Consider the following 18,662-nt stretch of genomic DNA (forward strand, 5'->3'; position numbering starts at 1 on the left):
AGGCACCTTTATCTTCTTTTGTCCTTTGTAGGCATTATAGAGGATTTGAATACTTGGTAGCAGTCCACGGTTTTTCTTGGCGGTCAGGATGAGGGCCTCTGGGGTGCCTTATTTGTAAATAGCACAACTTGTATGTTTATGTTGCATACTGTTTAGAGTGTCTTTACTAATACATATTTGTTTAGCCCATAGCTCAACACTCACAACTCATTGTTGTGGAATCCTTTTGGATCCTTAGGATTAGCCCATTTTGTAAATCAGGGAAGAGAAAACTCTTTTAACTTCAGATCAGATCTAATTTCATTTCAGCCTTTGAGTGGGTGGGATAAATGCATAACGTGAAACAAGGCTCCCACGTGGGACTTTTTTTGAGTGGCTGTAGATCTACATGTGATAAATGTATGATCCACAAGGTGGATACTATCCATAAGTCCATAAGACATCAAGCCACTGCCCAAGAGGAAGGATATCTGCTTTAGCAGGATCATTAAATTCAGCGTGTCTATGGTGAAGGTGGTAATGATGCCTAGAGATGTGGTGGGGTGCTGGTGCAAGATGTCTGTTTGAGTGCATCCTTCAGCCCTGGTGCCAAGGAGAGGAGAAGTTTGGTGCCACAAGACAAGACAGTGAAGGCAATTATGGGTGAAAGCCTGGAAGGGCAAAGCAGCACTTAACATTGCAGATGTACTAGTCTGGGGTCATCCTATTGTGAGGATTGAGAACTGTAAACTGCTGTGGTGAATCCTTGATGGATTGTATAGAATAAGCCTGCTAAACATAGAATGGATTTTTGTTACTGAGATTCCTAACTGCATGTTATTGAAGTTCCTTCTATTGCTTGAAATCAACAAATTAATGTTTGTTCCCACAGATCCTGTTGCTTCTGGTAACAGTTGTATATAAATGGAGGGTTATTTTTTATTGTGTTCTCTAGCTGTTTCAAATAGCATTGTACATAGACTCAGCTCTGTGCTCCAGGAAATACAGTAGAATCAATCTGACCACCATCCAAATACCAATATGACAATTCAGGCTCTGAGTGTCATTCTGGTTGCTCTTCTCTCAAAATAAAAAAATATTTTTGGTCATAACTTAATATTTTAATTACCTCAGAGCTTCTATGGAAGAAGACAACAATCGAACTAAATAAATAAAAAGGTAATATTGAAGGCAACCTGGTCTAGAATTAATACATGTGATTTGTCCTTTCTCAGGCAGTACTTTCTTTTACTGTATTTTTATTTATTTTATCTATGTACATATTTTTATTTTATTGTTGATGTGCAAGATCTAAATTCCTTACTTTTAACATTTATTTAAATTGGTCCTTTCCATAGTACGTCTGCATTTTTTCAGATTCCATAGTATGTGGTTTAAATAACAATAAAATTAATATAGTACAGATAAGAAACTTTTGTAGACGTATATATTCACGTTATCCAAGAAAGAGCATTTTATTTGATTCACGTTTGTGGTTGTGCCCCTTGTGTGCTCAATCCACACAATACAGTAGTCGTAAAAATGGTTAATGACTATTTCACAAGTGTTCATCTTCTATAAGATTTTTTCAGTGGTTATAATGGTCTATGTATGATCCCTGTAGTACTTTAAACAACTAGATCCATAGTTATAGTGCAGTCATTTAATTCAAAAGTATTGCCTCTCAGTAATTATTAGGTCATAATGTCCTGTATAAGTCAAACAGGCACATAAAACAAATTTAATAGATGTTTTTCAGTTTGTTCAGAGCAGTCTCCGCATTAGATTATTGTGATTATGAGTGTAACTGAAATTTTTATTAACTGATCATTTAACTTAACTTAAATTTATTATCTGAGGGTTCTAAATTAAATTAGACCTTATATATACTTATATGTATATATATTGAAATTAATTTAATATTTATTACAATCAAGTTATTAACAAGTAATTAACAATCAGCTTGTTCTATTATGTGCCAGACTAGTGCATTTACAATCTGAAAGCACATGATAATAAACAGTTTTCAAAACTAAACCACTTAAACAGTATAGTCTTTGACATTTGTTATTAATTTTGGACATATCTCAGAATCTTGATTTGGTAGATGTTTATTTTCTCTTCAGGCATGTTGACTGTGAAACATTTGCAGACTGTGCATCTCTATAATAATAATAATTCATAAGCAGCTCTCCTTCTCTTTTTCATACTTGTCACACATATGGCTTTCAGGTGCAATGTGAAATGTGCCATGCTGGGTTGGTGGTAGTGCTTTAAATAAGAGTTATGAGACAACTTCAATAAAGATTACTTGCTGGGCAAGGATCGGCTTTCTGTTAAAGCATCTGCAGTAATTGGCTGTCTTTCAATAAGGCCACAGTTATGATTGACAAAGAGAATGGAACACTCTCTCTGTTGTACTGTGAGACATACCCACAGGACACAGAAGATGGAAGTGCTTGAAAGTTTATTCGGGGAATAGCAGATGATCTTCATCTTCCTTGAATGAGTTTGGCAGAGGTCAATGGGAAAAGGTTCACATCATTTTTTATCCATTTTATTAGGACTTCTTTTTCGCCCTCAGTAGTTTTACTTCCATCATGTTTCTAAATTGACTTGTGAATTTGACATGTTACACACAATATATTTCTTTTGGTACCTACAATAACACATACCAAGCCTGAAGGCTGAAAAATATGTATGCACTGCAACATGTACTGTATAACTACACTATCGATTGCTGTGTAGAATAGTAATTGAATGGAAGAAATATTGTAGAAACATTACTCATTACTTTACAATACAACATAATTCAGTAAATGTGGTCTTCTGCCAAAAATAAAGTTTAATAAACAAATTATTACCAGAGTAACATACTATTTTACCATACTTTAAAATAAAGAAAATCAAGGCATTTAGTGAAAGATACAGTCACTTTAAATATGTGTACATACATGTGACATCATCCTTTTGAAAGATGACAGTACCAATTAACAAATCATCATTGTAATCATTTCAGAGAGGTTATTCTTATTCTTAAATACATTCTGCTTTTTTCTCTTCAGTTTGGTGTCACAAATTATCTAGCCTTATTCGGCAATGAGACAGTTTTGAAGACAACTTGTGTTTGTTGCTCGTTATGTGAACAGTAAAACATTTTTCAGATTGCAATTTTCAAATGCAAACATCAGAGCTATATGTTGTAAATGTATGGGTGATTTGAAAATTATAGTAACCTGTAATCTAGATTGAGACTCCCTTTGATTCCTGTCCTTTGTTACCTTTTTTATGTTCTTAATATCCCGTCTACCAGTAGCAACAGTATTGTTTTTCTCCTTTTTTCATTGCTGGCATACACAGGACAGTTTCATCCATGGCAGGCTAAGGTTTTGAGTACTTAGCATTTTGCCTAAAGAAATATATATATACAGTGCCTTGCGAAAGTATTCGGCCCCCTTGAACTTTTCAACCTTTTGCCACATTTCAGGCTTCAAACATAAAGAAATAAATTTTTTATTTTATGTGAAGAATCACCAACAAGTGGGACACAATTGTGAAGTGGAACGAAATCTATTGGATTTTTGAAACTTTTTTAACTAATAAAAAAATGAAAAGTGGGGCGTGCAAAATTATTCGGCCCCTTTACTTTCAGGGCAGCAAACTCACTCCAGAAGTTCAGCGAGGATCTCTGAATGATCCAATGTTGTCCTAAATGACTGATGGTGATAAATAGAATCCACCTGTGTGTAATCAAGTCTCTGTATAAATGCACCTGCTCTGTGATAGTCTCAAGGTTCTGTTGAAAGCGCAGAGAGCATCATGAAGACCAAGGAACACACCAGGCAGGTCCGTAATACTGTTGTGGAGAAGTTTAAAGCCGGATTTGGATACAAAAAGATTTCCCAAGCTTCAAACATCCCAAGGAGCACTGTGCAAGCGATCATCTTGAAATGGAAGGAGTATCAGACCACTGCAAATCTACCAAGACCTGGCCGTCCCTCTAAACTTTCAGCTCAGACAAGGAGAAGACTGATCAGAGATGCAGCCAAGAGGCCCATGATCACTCTGGATGAACTGCAGAGAACTACAGCTGAGGTGGGAGAGTCTGTCCATAGGACAACAATCAGTCACACTGCACAAATCTGGCCTTTATGGAAGAGTGGCAAGAAGAAAGCCATTTCTCAAAGATATCCATAAAAAGTCTCGTCTAAAGTTTGCCACAAGCCACCTGGGAGACACCCCAAACATGTGGAAGAAGGTGCTCTGGTCAGATGAAACCAAAATCGAACTTTTTGGCCACAATGCAAAACGATATGTTTGGCGTAAAAGCAACACAGCTCATCACCCTCAACACACCATCCCCACTGTCAAACATGGTGGTGGCAGCATCATGGTTTGGGCCTGCTTTTCTTCAGCAGGGACAGGGAAGATGGTTAAAATTGAGGGGAAGATGGATGCAGCCAAATACAGGACCATTCTGGATGAACACCTGTTGGAGTCTGCAAAAGACCTGAAACTGGGACGGAGATTTATCTTCCAACAAGACAATGATCCCAAACATACAGCAAAATCTACAAAGGAATGGTTCACAAATAAATGTATCCAGGTGTTTGAATGGCCAAGTCAAAGTCCAGACCTGAATCCAATCGAGAATCTGTGGAAAGAGCTGAAAACTGCTGTTCACAAACGCTCTCCATCCAACCTCACTGAGCTCGAGCTGTTTTGCAAGGAAGAATGGGCAAGAATTTCAGTCTCTCGATGTGCAAAACTGATAGAGACATACCCCAAGCGACTTGCAGCTGTAATCGCAGCAAAAGGTGGCTCTACAAAGTATTAACGCAAGGGGGCCGAATAATTTTGCACGCCCCACTTTTCATTTTTTTATTAGTTAAAAAAGTTTCAAAAATCCAATAGATTTCGTTCCACTTCACAATTGTGTCCCACTTGTTGGTGATTCTTCACATAAAATAAAAAATTTATATCTTTATGTTTGAAGCCTGAATTGTGGCAAAAGGTTGAAAAGTTCAAGGGGGCCGAATACTTTCGCAAGGCACTGTATATTTCAAAAATCTTCTTGCTGGTTCCCAAGCAAACCCTATTTGTAAATGCTACAATGCATTTTCAAGACATTTGTTGGGAAGCTCAATAGATTTTTTGCAACACAATTGCTTTAGTTGCTGTGAGAATCAAACAATGGGAGCCTCTAATGAATTAAAGTGTTCATTATAAGCAGATGAAGGACAGAAGTTCCAACTGAATGATTTGCCATGGTGACACAAGTGAATCCTTGCATGCTCTTCCTTTCATTTTCAGTTGCTTCTTTATCCTTAGTACGTATAGTACGTATGTGTTGATCTGACGTCTAACCCAGCAGGCACAGGGACGCAGGGCAAAAAAGTGCTCAGGATGCCAGTCCTTCAAAGGGCATCCAGACATACACACATTAACTTACAGACACAGAAATTTAGCAATCCTAGTTAATCTGGACAGCATGTGTGCGTGGGTCTGTGGGAAAAAGAACACAGAGAAAATCCAGTGCCATCACATGGAGAATATGCAAACCCTATACAGAAGGTGCCCTAGTCTGGAAGTAAACCCATGACCTAAGAACTATGAGACAGCCCTGTTAACTGCCATGGCACTGGGCAGCCCCTGAAATGCAGTATTAATAGTAAAGACAGACTTGTATTATAATTTGCGAGAGAGGGAAAAAGCAGGTGGGGGAAGCAATGAATTGTACTGTTAATTTAATTTTCCAGTCATTGAACACTGCAAGCTCTGATTAACCACATTGTAAATAGCTGAAGTGAATTGTAAAACAATATGAAAAAAGCACAACAGGAAACATTGAGTTTCCATCACCTGCATTTTGCTGAGGCAGGCAGACATAGGACATACTAATTTAAAAGCATGTAAAACTGTTGTCACTGAGTTTAAAAAGCCTGGAATTAAAGATGCTCACCTACTGCATTGTAGTATTGAAGTATTTGTCACGATTATAGCTCCCCCTCCTTAAGGGCGCTCCAGCCCCATCACTTTAGACTTTATTCTGTGCACCTGCTTCCTATTCCCAGCCCACCTTAAAAGCCAGGCGCTGACACTCATCCTGGCTCTGCATCTGATTTCCATATCGTGCGAGTCCGGGACCTGGACTTACCCTTGTGTTTTGGATATTCCCTAAGGACTACTCTTTTGGATTGTTCGCCTCGGCCACACCTTCCCCGTGCACCAGCGCACCTTGGACACGCCCCCCTGTCTTCAGCCCCGTATTCCTGCATGACGTTTCCCTAGTGTTTCCCCACTCCGTCGGATTGTGTCGTCCGCATAGGGTCCGGAAAGAACTGCTCGTTACAGAATGCAGAGCCAACACCTGGACCCCGCGGACGGCACCCTGGCAGCCTGGATTCCATCGTTTTTTTTTTCTCCCTTTTTTTTTCTTAGGGCTTCGGAGCCGCCCTGAAAAGGAGGGGCGTACTGTCACGATTATAGCTCCCCCTCCTTAAGGGCGCTCCAGCCCTTTCACTTTAGACTTTATTCTGTGCACCTGCTCCCTATTCCCAGCCCACCTTAAAAGCCAGGCGCTGACGCTCATCCTGGCTCTGCATCTGATTTCCATATCGTGCGAGTCCGGGACCTGGAACCGCCTGGTCCTGTTAAGGTTTTAATCTGTTCCCATTCCTGTTCCCTGTCCGCCGGTTCCGGCCCGGCCCGGCCTTCGTGGTTTTTAATTCCTTGTTCTGATGGATCTCCTGGTTTTGGACTTACCCTTGTGTTTTGGATATTCCCTAAGGACTACTCTTTTGGATTGTTCGCCTCGGCCACACCTTCCCCGTGCACCAGCGCACCTTGGACACGCCCCCCTGTCTTCAGCCCCGTATTCCTGCATGACGTTTCCCTAGTGTTTCCCCACTCCGTCGGATTGTGTCGTCCGCATAGGGTCCGGAAAGAACTGTTCGTTACAGTATTCAACTGGAAATCTTACATGAGTTATTGAGAAAATATAGTTGTGTTAATACCACAATTTGTAATGTGTTAAAATGACCATTCCCCTTAAAAATTCAAGGAATTTTCACTACTTGATCTATTAATGTAAGGGCTGTAGTCACCTGGGTGAGTTTCACTTCAATGGTGGATAGGGTTGGTCCATTCCTGTAAGTAGAAAACGATATACCTTGGATCACTTATGTCCTATAAATACAATAAATTATTTTCAGTGTAAAATTGCATTTATTTTCACAAAGAATGTAATCTCCATTATCAATAAAGAATACACTGTTATGCTAACAATAAATGTTTTGCTCCATTCAAGAGATACTGTAAGTGGATTTTAAGAGCTGTGCATGTTGAAATCCGCTTAATATGGAATTTTACGACTGAAGGGAAATTTTAGTAGCTGAGCATAAAAATAACAGGAGCATAATGTCTCTGAATGTCATAAACTGTTTTAATTTATGAATATAAATATATTATACATACTGTATATGGCTGATAGTGTTAGTTGAAATAAAAATACACAACAGTATCCCACATTCTTCATATACATTTTATGCATCAAAGTCAGTCTTTCACATTGTCAATTACTGTGATTATTTTGAAAAAGTTTTGTCTTGCTCGTTCTGACAATATTATGTTTATAGACATTATAAAAGGGTATAATAAAATGATATTAATTTAAGGATCTAAATATAATATATTTCTTTGACTCATTCGCTTGTGATTTTTATATATTTGGCTTTGTACGAAACAAAGCAAAAGTAATTCTCTGATCAGACTGGGTGCAGTGTGCTACATTACAGTCCATTGCCCGTTACCACTTTAAGAACAATAAAAGGTTTAAAAAAAACAAAAAAATATATCAAAATGTTTCCAAAACATCCACTTGTGATATTGTAGCTGCTTAGTCTAGGTGGTATTAAATCAGTACAATTGTTTTTTACAATAACAGCAAGTGATGTCCTTAGGAAAGGATACAACATTATAACTTATGAAGTACAGTAAATAAACTTTATAATGTTAGAAAAGTACGTTAAAACTATAACCCACTGTAAGTCACCAAGTTAAAGACTTTGATGCATAAAATATTTAAGAAGAAGGTGGAATACTGTTGTGTACTTTTTATATTTGGCTACCCCTACCATCTACTGTGTATTGTATTACGTTATACTACTGTTTTTATTTTCAGGTACCAAAATGTACCTTTAGATTTTCTGTATGTGGATGTAAACCTGAAAGAGGCACATCACGTTCACAAGCTACAGTATAACAATAAACTTTTATATATATTCAACTGAGCACTCTTGCTTTTATAAAATATACCTACTTTTTAATGTATTTCAATGTTTAACATGCTATAATATGCATGCTATATTTGCTATTATTCTATAATGCTATATTTCTGCTATAGAAATGCTATAATTCTGTAACTGGAAAAAGGTTGCCCCTCAGCATTGACTGGGATTCAAAACCAGGCATTTTCTGGTGACAGCTCAAATGCTCCACACACCATGTTAAGTTTTCACTCCTCCATCTGGTGGTTTTACAAAGTAGTGGAGCCCCGCAACTGAGTATTTCTAAAAACCTGAGGTACCCTCCTGTGCATTCTGAATGGCGGGATCTGTAAATCTAGACTTTGCTGTCTTCATGTAGTGAGGAAGCAAATGCCAGTAGCCTTTGGTGTAACAATTTGTCTCAGTTGCATCTTGGCAGACACAATAGGCTCACCCCCAACCTGGATGAGATTCCAGCCACTCTAGGCAAGATCACAGTGTTCCACTCAGAAGGGGCAAATGTGATAACTATTTTTATTTGTCAAATTAAAGTTGGTAATGCAGTGGCCACCCTTAAATACTGTATACTTTGCAAACAAGTTTGGATTAAAACAATGCTGATAATGTTAGAATTTTATTGATATAATGAAACGTATAAAAAGAGACTTACAGTACAATGTACTGTATGTCTCTTTATATGTCTCCTATATGTCTCTCTGTATGTCTCCTATACACTACTGTAGTAGGATATGATACAGCAGTGGACCCTAATCCCAGTCTTATAGGGCAGTTGTGTGTACAAGTTATCAGTCCTCATCAGCACTTCAGGTTGCTGGTGTTTTAAAGAAGACTTTAAAAGATGCAGATACACTGGCACTTCAGAAACAGGACTGGAGACCCCATGTTGTTAAGTACAATTTTCTGAGCATGAAGTATCGATGCTTTCTATACATCTTATACATTACCCAGAGGGGTGCAGCTTCAGTGGAGGATGATATGGGTCCCCTCCTGTATTGTATGTAAAACACTCTGTAAATTGCAATAAATTATTATTAAAAATTTAAAATTCATTTAACTTATGTTTTGAAGCTTATTTTTATGAGTTGTACAGTATTATTGTACCACATGATAGTCTGCTATATTTTGAGTTCTCTCAGGATTTATTTTGATAAATTCATTTTTATTGGGTGATTTGTATTAACACTTTTAACTTATTGCTCAGTATCCTTTCAGAAACACTTAGAATTTAATGTGCTTTCATCCCCTGGAAGAGACAGCAAGACATATATTTCCAAAGATAATACACGACTAGTTGCTCATTCAAATCAATACTTTTCCTATGCCTTTTTCTGTTCATTCAGAAGTCACCCTACTTTGTTTAGGTAATCCAATATTGTGTCTCCTTTGCCATCAATTAAGCTATGCTAGGTAAGTAACTAGGGCAATACATGTCTATTTTTAATCTCCTTGATGAGAGTATACGTATGGGGTACTACAATTTCATTTTAATTACTGAGTAGAAGAAATAATGACCAAGACATAAAAACTGGCTTGGCTACAGAAAAAAAAATGTCTACTGAATCTGATTCACAAGAAGATATCAAAAAACATTAATTAGGCTGACAAATGTAGTAAAAACAGTAGATGCAGACTGATAAAATGTGTAAAATTGTTTTCATTTCAGGAACACTAGTTGAAACAGAATTAGTATTTTCAAAACTGTTTTTCATTATACTGCCTGTTTATTATTTTCCTTATATTAGCTTCCTTTTCGCCTGGTATTTACTATAACAACATTAGTCTTCCATATTCTTCAATTGGACAGATAAAAATGAAAACAAACACAAAGCCATGTATTCACTCATTCACCTCCAATTGCCCCCTCTTGCACCATCCTTCTCTTTTAATAATCCTTTGTTATATTTATTTTCCAGGTGTTTGAGCCATTGCTGAAGCGATATGCAGACCTGGAGAAGAAAGTCTTCCTGGGATCAAAGCAATGAAGTCAGTCAAACAACTACTTTTCTCCTGTGTACCTTATTGATTTACAAGTTAATAAATAAATATACATATATCAAAAATTAAAATCTCAAAAAGGAAAAAGTACAGATTATACAGTATATGGTATATACACTTGAAACCATTTTACCTGGAATTCATTTAGAGGCACAGCTTATGTTCAATGTTTAAATGTTTAGTAGCAAATATTTGCACTGGTTGGAAATCCATCTTGTTCATGTGCAAATCTTCCTTTTAGTGATGTTGTGAAAAGGGTGAATAAGATCATATTCATAACAATTGGTTTCTTTCACACACAAAAAATACAATGGATCCTTTGAGATGGTAGCAGCGGGCATATTGGTTGATTTTCACTTTCATGTGTTATTAGTAGTGCTTCATGCTGTCATCTGTGAAATTTAATTTTGTATTGTTAGAGAAATAAAAGCCTCCTTTTATGTGAATGAAATTGTCATATTCATGGTAGCAAGCACAAAGTAGGCTAGTTTAAACATTTTCTGCTATGTATTAGTAATCTGCATTTACACAGCACTTTTATTGTAGACATTTTATTAATAATTCACAATGTACTGGAAACTGCAATCCATTTCCATACCAAATATAAAAACATGCTCACCTTTAATAAATGATACAGTATACAGTATACTGAAACTTCAGACTATTTTGTGCTTAATGTTTCATTTTGTCTGTTCTTTACACCAAATCAAAAACTAATTAGAGCTTACAGTTGAATTGGTCATATATAATAAATGTAACAAAATGTCTTTAAGGCTGAAAATGTCTACATTGTAATTAATAAAATTGTGTTTAAGAATTTTGCTTTGTATCTTTTGTTAAAGAAAAAATATCCATGCATTAAACATCAATTTTAAATGCCATTTTATTTACATCTCTAAGACAAATCTAGGTGATTCATACTCTTGTACTCTTTACTCAGCATTAAAAGTAATTTACATTTATAACCGAAACAAAATTACAATCATTTTTGTTGTGGATGCAGTGACATTGATCCGACATGACAAACTTAAATTTGGTAGTGGTAACCAAACTTCTAACTGATCCAGCCATTTCTTTAAAACTATATACGAGAATAGAAATGTTCTAGAAGAAAATAGACCATCTTGCCCATCTAACCCGCTTGGGTTGTCCAAGGATCTCCTGAAATAGTGATATCGGGTTTACCAATCTTCTTTGTTAGGAATTGATAGATACTAATGTTTAATATTTAAAAAAATATGGTTATTTATCTTTCACAAAGAAAAACTTAGTTTGTTTTTCCATGATATTCTATAGACTGTAATGTAGTGGTTTTCAAGTAGGGGCACACCTACTGCTAGAGGGGTACTTTATACTATCACACTGGGTAGAGTAGAGGACAGAAGAACAATGATTCAAACAGATTTATGAAGATGTATGTACCTCCTGAACAGATTTTCTAGCAAACAAAAGGTACAGCAGAAGTACAAGAAAAAGAAAGAATATGGTCTTACTGTATGTTATCTTTGCAAAAAATGTTTTCATACTGTAACTCACAGATGCTTGATTTCAATTGTGCATGTTACAGTACATATCCATGTGACTACAGTTGACTGCACAAAATAAATTAGGTATTATTTATTCAGATTCTGTGAGTTTTAACTCCAAATGATGCAACAGAATTGTTTGTCTGGAGTATTATTTGGTATGGTATGTATGGCTTAGTAAAAAGGATGTGTTGTAAAAGCAAAAGAAAAGTACATGAAGGAAACAAACCGACATGCAGTAACTGCAGAGCAACACAAAGTTCATAAGTAAAGTGATGATTACTTGCAGTTTACACTTATGTCCTTATGTTATGAAGATAAACCGAAAATCAAGTGTGTAATTTGCCTTAAGGTGTTTTCTAATGCACACATTAAACTATTTTAAAACATCAATCTTTACTTGCCTATGTCAAAAAGCATTTGAAAATGGGATCTTCAAGCTTAGTCTAAAAACCAACTCTATACTTTGAAACACTCAAAAATTTCAAACAGCAAACAATCATTTTTACTTTTAATATTTAGCGAAAGTGCTCTGAAGGCCTCCTTTTGATATTACATTGGATTTCCATATTTAACTAAATCCATTCGTATTGGTAAATCATGATTATTCCTGCTGCGGTGGACGTCTGTAATGTTTGACAGTGAACAAGTACAGTTGGTCTCATAAAAATATACTGATTTCAGATTGGCTCTAAACAAATTTCAGAAATGACAGAGACCGAGGTAAGAGATTGAAAATGGTTTGTGCCTATGCACTCAAGGTTTACAAATCCACAAACACATACAATGTACTACATGTGTAAAATAAGCCTCAGCTGTTAAAATGTAATTGCTGCATTTGGAAAAATAGGAAAGTTGAATATTTTGTTGTCTTATGGTATATTGCCAGAATCAACAACAGGAGCAGAACTGTTTGGAATACTTAATCAGTACACAACCAAGAAAACCAATCATGGGAGTTCTCTAATGTTATTTATAGAGACAAGGCAAGAGTTACGTTTGGATAAAAAAAATTTCACAGGAAAAATGAAGCAGAAGCAAAACATTGGTTTGACTCATTGTCAATGCTTAAATGCATGAATGACAACAATGTTCACATGCCTGATGGACTTCAATGATAGAAATTCAGATACAATAAACATACATGCAATTTCTAACTGCTTCATCCAAATTCAAGACTACAGGGGAGCCAAAGCCTTCCCTGAGAAGCAACTGGTGCAAACAGTGCAAGGCAGGATACACTCTGGATGAAACTCAAGTCCAGCTTTCCAAGAAGCCAATTAACCTTGTATGGTTAAAGTATGTCTTTGGACTGTGGGAAGAAACCGGAGCACCCAGCAAAAACCAACACAAACACAGGGAGAAGATACAAACTCTATGCAGATAGCTACCATTTGCCACCACACATCTATGCAAATCTGGATTTTCTCATTGAAACTTATAGCTTTCACTGCACAAATACTGCATATATTACACCATATTTAAGAATTCTATGATTATCTTAATGTTCATATTTTTGATGTTGTAGGTATATGTCAGCACTATGAACCATTCTTATATTCCTATTTAAACAGTTCTAATTTTAAGTAAATGTGTTAAATATAATGGAATTCTGATTACACTATAACATATTCCTGTATTTTTTTTTTAATTGTTAAAAATTAGTAATTAGCAGTAGAGTGTCAAGGAACATCTTGGTCTCACTTCAACTGTGCTTTAGCTGATTGCATTCATATTTTCTCCCTCTCAGGGTGGAATGCGTGAATGTTATGGTACATTTTCTTTTGCAAAAGGACAGGGTTATCTTGGTGTAATAATTTGTCCATTGTAATTGTTGATTTTCTCAGTTTATACTTTCCCCAATGGCAGTACATGAATTATTCCCAGCCTTGATTCCTTAACCCGTGCTGACTCAATTTTGTTATAGCTTTTATAGTGATACAGCTCTGTCTCATGAATGTAAAATTCTTCAGGGAATTTTGGATCACATCACTACCCTAAGATGACTAAGGAATATCGTTTGAAATTTCTCCACTGCCACACTGTCATGTTACATGCAATCTAAACTCACAGTGCAACAGATGTGTTTGAGAAGACAGCCATTGTATTCACAGAAAAATTAAGGTAAAGTTCCTTGATCATTGTTTTGATGCTTGTGGAGCATTTAGCGAAACAAGGGAATAATTCTTAGACAAGGTGAACATTCAACCGGTATAAGCAATTTTTACTTTTGTGGGAAATGGTGCAATAAAATTATCCAATATTGTTTTTCAATAAACGAGTTTGGCTATGCAGATATCACACTCTCCAAGATTGCAATTTGGAAGAGCAACACTATATACAATAGGAGCTGGATAGCATTGGTAGGTGAGGCATTGCTTTCAGTAGTTAATCATGTCTTTGCAACAATCATGATTAGCTTGACATTGTATTGTGAGGTACAAATGCATACAGAGCAGATTTGATCTGACAAGCACACATTCTCTTGGCCTTAACTCAGCAGACTTAGAAAAGATGATCTCTTTCTGAGGTAAGTGATTTTAAAACTCATGCCTTATTTAAATTGCACCGAATAAGCTGTTCCTGGAGATGCACTCTTTCCTGCTTATCAAAAAAAATGAAAAAATAAGTGAAGGATGAGGAATAATTATTTCTTTTGTCCAATGCTTAATTTGTATCAAATGAGAATCCTGTGTACTTTGGATTTAGAATATATATAGAATCCCCTCTATATTTGTATTTTCTATCCATGAAACATTATTTCCCAAATGGTTCAATTTTTTAGCAAGGGGTATAAATATTTGAAAATAGAACGGTGGCCTAAACATATCAGTTATGACTGGATAGATGTGTCCAGAAAGTTCATCTTTCTGTGGTAACCCCTCCCCACGAAAGAGTACTAAAATTTACAACCTGAAATATCAGGACTTTAATGCACATGGATATTTCCAACATCCAAATTGTTGTTTCTTCTTTCTACTTATCACTGTGTAAATAACATTTACATAATAGACATGTTTTTTCCTTAGCCTGATACAAAATGCAGCAAAGGCAAATCGTTTAAGAAGCATTTTATATGCTGTACAATTTCGCAACAGGGCATACATTTGTATAGCTATTACAGTCATGATACACATAAAAAAGGGTTATATATCTATCACAAACATTTCCTTGTAGGCAATACGTTCACTACATAGCAAATTAATTGAATAGACAGTTTGCCTTCAAGGAAATCTGGTGAGAACATTTTGTGTACTTATCTAAAATTAATATTATATAGAAACCTCCTGTAACATATTGTATATGGAGCATAAAAAATGTATCATTTGTAACTGCAAAAAATTTATAAAGGCATTATCAGGAAAATGACAGGGAAACTCGTGTCTTATTGAGCAAACATAGGTAAATTTAATATGCTGATTAACACCATTCTTCAGCTGGGAGATCAGCAAAGAGCTTACTGCAAAAATTATAACCTAGTGGTTTGTGTAGCCACTGAGTAATATAGTACCTATACATGCTTTGCACCAGTTATTAATTGCTATTCTATGGAATTATATACAATTCCACCTATACTGTCTGGATCAACATGTGCCCATTTACAGTGTAACTGAACAGCTGTATCCCTGTATCTCTGTTGCAGTGTCCTTTGAATATGTGACTCAGAGCCCAGTCAGAGATAATACCAGTTCTGGCACAAGAGGCAAAGAGTAAGATCTGCTTTGTATGGCTGCTATGGCTGTATTTGATAACTTCTTTCTAATAAATAGGGAACAAACACGGGAGAATCCGATCATGGAATCATGTGAATCTGACTCGTTTCGGAGTCAGTGAGACCAGAGAAAAAGGGTTGAATTTCCCATATGGTTAAAGGGAAAAGCAGTTTTTTTCTCCTGCACATTATAAAACAAAAATGCTTTAGTTTTCCCTGACTGATTATGTCAGAAGGTAAAAGGACATTGCAGCTGTCCCATATTTTAAAGCACATTTACAGGAGAATCCGCAGTAGCAAAACAGGGTGGGATTATTTTTACACCAGGGTTACCCCATCCTCCCCGTCACACACTGGTCTTTGAGCCGTAGACACCACACATCTTTCCAGATTTTTCCACAAATGCCAAGTGGGGCTCAATTCTGGCAAGCAGGATATACAGTAACTTTTACATTGTCACCTTGGAAGAAAGCTGTTGTTACACAAACATGATGACTTCTGTTGTCTTGCTGAAATGTTGTCACACCAGGATGAGTCTGCAAGAAGGGCAGCATGTGAAATCTCAGGACATGATCAACGTATTGCCGTGTTAACAGGTTACAAGCGGAGTTCTGTAGCGACTCCTGCCACAATTACGTTGTATCATTGAAACACTGTAAGTGGCTGTACTCTCATCATGTTAGAAATTTTTCATGTTGTGAACACCCCAGAATGCAATGGACGTTAAGCTGACTTAGTCCAGCTTCAAACATACCAATAACATGAAGGTGTTGTTCTTTTGGTAACAATTACCTGCTTTCTGTGTTTTACAAGTCTTTATATTTAACCGATTAAATCATTTCATCACCTATGTGAAATGCTTGATTAACCAGGACCATTATTTCCCCGTGTTCATCATGTTAATGAATGTGCCAGTCAGGGTGCTACAACTATTCCTACTTCTCATTTTTAAGAGTCTCCGCTAAACTTGCCTTCAGAATTAGCTGCTACACTTCAATGCTTTTTCTGTGGTGTTGTTCCATTAATTCCTAATCACTGGCACTAGACTATTATATCCTGAACTTATCTCCTTCCTACTGGTGCTTTACGACATTCAATCGTACAGTATATACTAGCACTCACTTTCTGAAATAGATAAAAAATTTTGGATTATAAAACCCAGCTTCAACTACTGAGTATCTCATTTTAAAACCTCCTCTTTGCAATGAACTTAATTGACAGAAACATAGTCATTAACTTTTTCAGAAAACCTTTCACCCTCCAAACTACCAGCACACTAGATAGAATAGCTCTTATCCTGTCAAGTCAGCCGTTTTCTTGATTGAAATGTGTTGTGGTTATTCATCTACAGTATACGCAAGATTATATTCTCAACATACATAAGTCATAATTGTTTATCCTCGACCTTGTCAATATTACCAGGAAGTTCCTAAACAAGGCAGGTTAAAACCAAACATACCAATAAATGCTCTCTCGGTGGCAATCATGTTATTGGGTGTTTGTATTTTCTGAAATAGACTTCATAATAAAAATGTCCAGGCGAAGAACACATTCAAACATGTTATAAAGTGACACAAGAACTGTTCCCTCCAGGGGAAATAAATTAGGATTAATTGTGGCAACAATTATAACAGAGTTTTTTTTATTATAAAAGCAGAAGGTATTAAACACTGCTTTGTAGGAGATGGATTATGAAATGCAGTGATGCTGTTTTTTATGAGGACAAACATATAAACAGTGACGTATGTGAGGCTCAATCACTGTAGCTAAAGCATAATTTTCCACCTTGTATTTCAACAGTCCACAATAAACCAAATATTGGTCTATTCTTTAGAAATAAATACGTTGACTCCTGATAGATTCAATCTGTGAAGACTTGACAGGATCAACCATAAGGATTGAGCTCTATGATCCAAGGATTGTGGGTTTCACCTTGTAATGATCTGACTTGATAACTACTGCCCAAATTGGTTTACAGCTTAAGATTTTGGGGTAAGCAGGTTTATAAAAAGTATCTAAGTTTGACATGCCATCACATCACATCCCATCACATCACATGTGATGGCACGTTTGGCATGCCATCACATATCCAGGCCAACTTCTACAGGTGCACTATTGAGAGCATCCTGACTGGTTGCATCACTGCCTGGTATGGGAACTGCTCCACTCGGGATCGCAAAGTACTGCAGAGGGTGGTGAAGTCAGTACAGCTCATTACTGGCTGTGAGCTACCAAACATCCAGGATATCTACTAAGCTAGATGTCTGAAGAAGGCCAGGTCCATTCTCAAGGACCCCAGTCATCCCAGTTACAAACTGTTTTCCCTCCTACCATCTGGTAAACGGTACCAAAGCATTCGGTCCAAGTCCAGACTATGGAACAGCTTCAACCTCCAGGCAATAAGACTGCTAAATAGCCAACCTGCAGCTCCTTTAGCAAATCACCTGTAATGGCTATATGGACACACAGTTTTCACTGTATTCAGCATAACTGCACTACTTGTATACACCATGGACACATAACAGCTCTACTCATATTGAGTTTTATTCAATTTAAAAAAACGTAACCTCAATTTTGTGATTTTTGTGTTTTTGTGAATTTTGGGATTTTTGTGAGCTCGCAGAAAATACATTTCATGGCCAGCAACTACTGCTGCACACCGTATTGTTGTGCATTTGATAAATAAACTTTGATTTGATTTAAGTTTACACATTTCAATAGGATACATTCAGAAGGCGGAACAGATTGATTACAAAAATACACAGTATTATCCAATATTTTAAACAACAGCAAAATAAGTAAGTCAATAGGTGTCTTTCCAAAACAATGAGAACAGTTTGTAATTTGCAGCAAACTAAACACGATCAAACTTAGATTGTCCTGTAAGAGGTTGTAAATCCTGGTTCCTTAATGGCTGTACCTCAGTCCCCTTAGAAGCCTCCAAGATTCCGTCCTACTTTGTGAAAATCATTATCTTCACAAAGGTTTTCCTGTTATGACACAAACTGGAACAGTGGTTTTTGATCTGTGGACAGGTATAGCTATGGCTCAAGCAGTCTTCCTGGTTTCTCTGGCAAGTTAACCTTTTCTGATTACTTTCTTCCTCTCTCTCTTTTCTTTTTTTCTCCATTAAAAACCATAAGCTCCTCCCCTAGGCTGACA

At 36.6% G+C, this 18,662-nt stretch overlaps 1 protein-coding gene across 2 annotated transcripts in view; it reads left to right on the top strand.

The window, feature by feature from the left end:
- xylb (xylulokinase homolog (H. influenzae)) overlaps positions 1–10,910 on the top strand; it is a 128,697-nt gene extending 117,787 nt beyond the window's left edge. For both annotated transcript variants that reach the window (XM_088642951.1, XM_088642950.1), the window contains one exon: positions 10,181–10,910. In XM_088642951.1, coding sequence (XP_088499077.1) covers positions 10,181–10,249 — 69 coding nt within the window. In that variant the 3' untranslated portion in view covers positions 10,250–10,910. The remainder of the gene's footprint in view (positions 1–10,180) is intronic.
- The last annotated feature ends 7,752 nt before the right edge of the window (positions 10,911–18,662 follow it).

The sequence above is a fragment of the Lepisosteus platostomus genome, chromosome 8 (assembly GCF_059453375.1).
Source record: "Lepisosteus platostomus isolate fLepPlt1 chromosome 8, fLepPlt1.hap1, whole genome shotgun sequence".
In the NCBI taxonomy this organism is placed as follows: domain Eukaryota; kingdom Metazoa; phylum Chordata; class Actinopteri; order Semionotiformes; family Lepisosteidae; genus Lepisosteus; species Lepisosteus platostomus.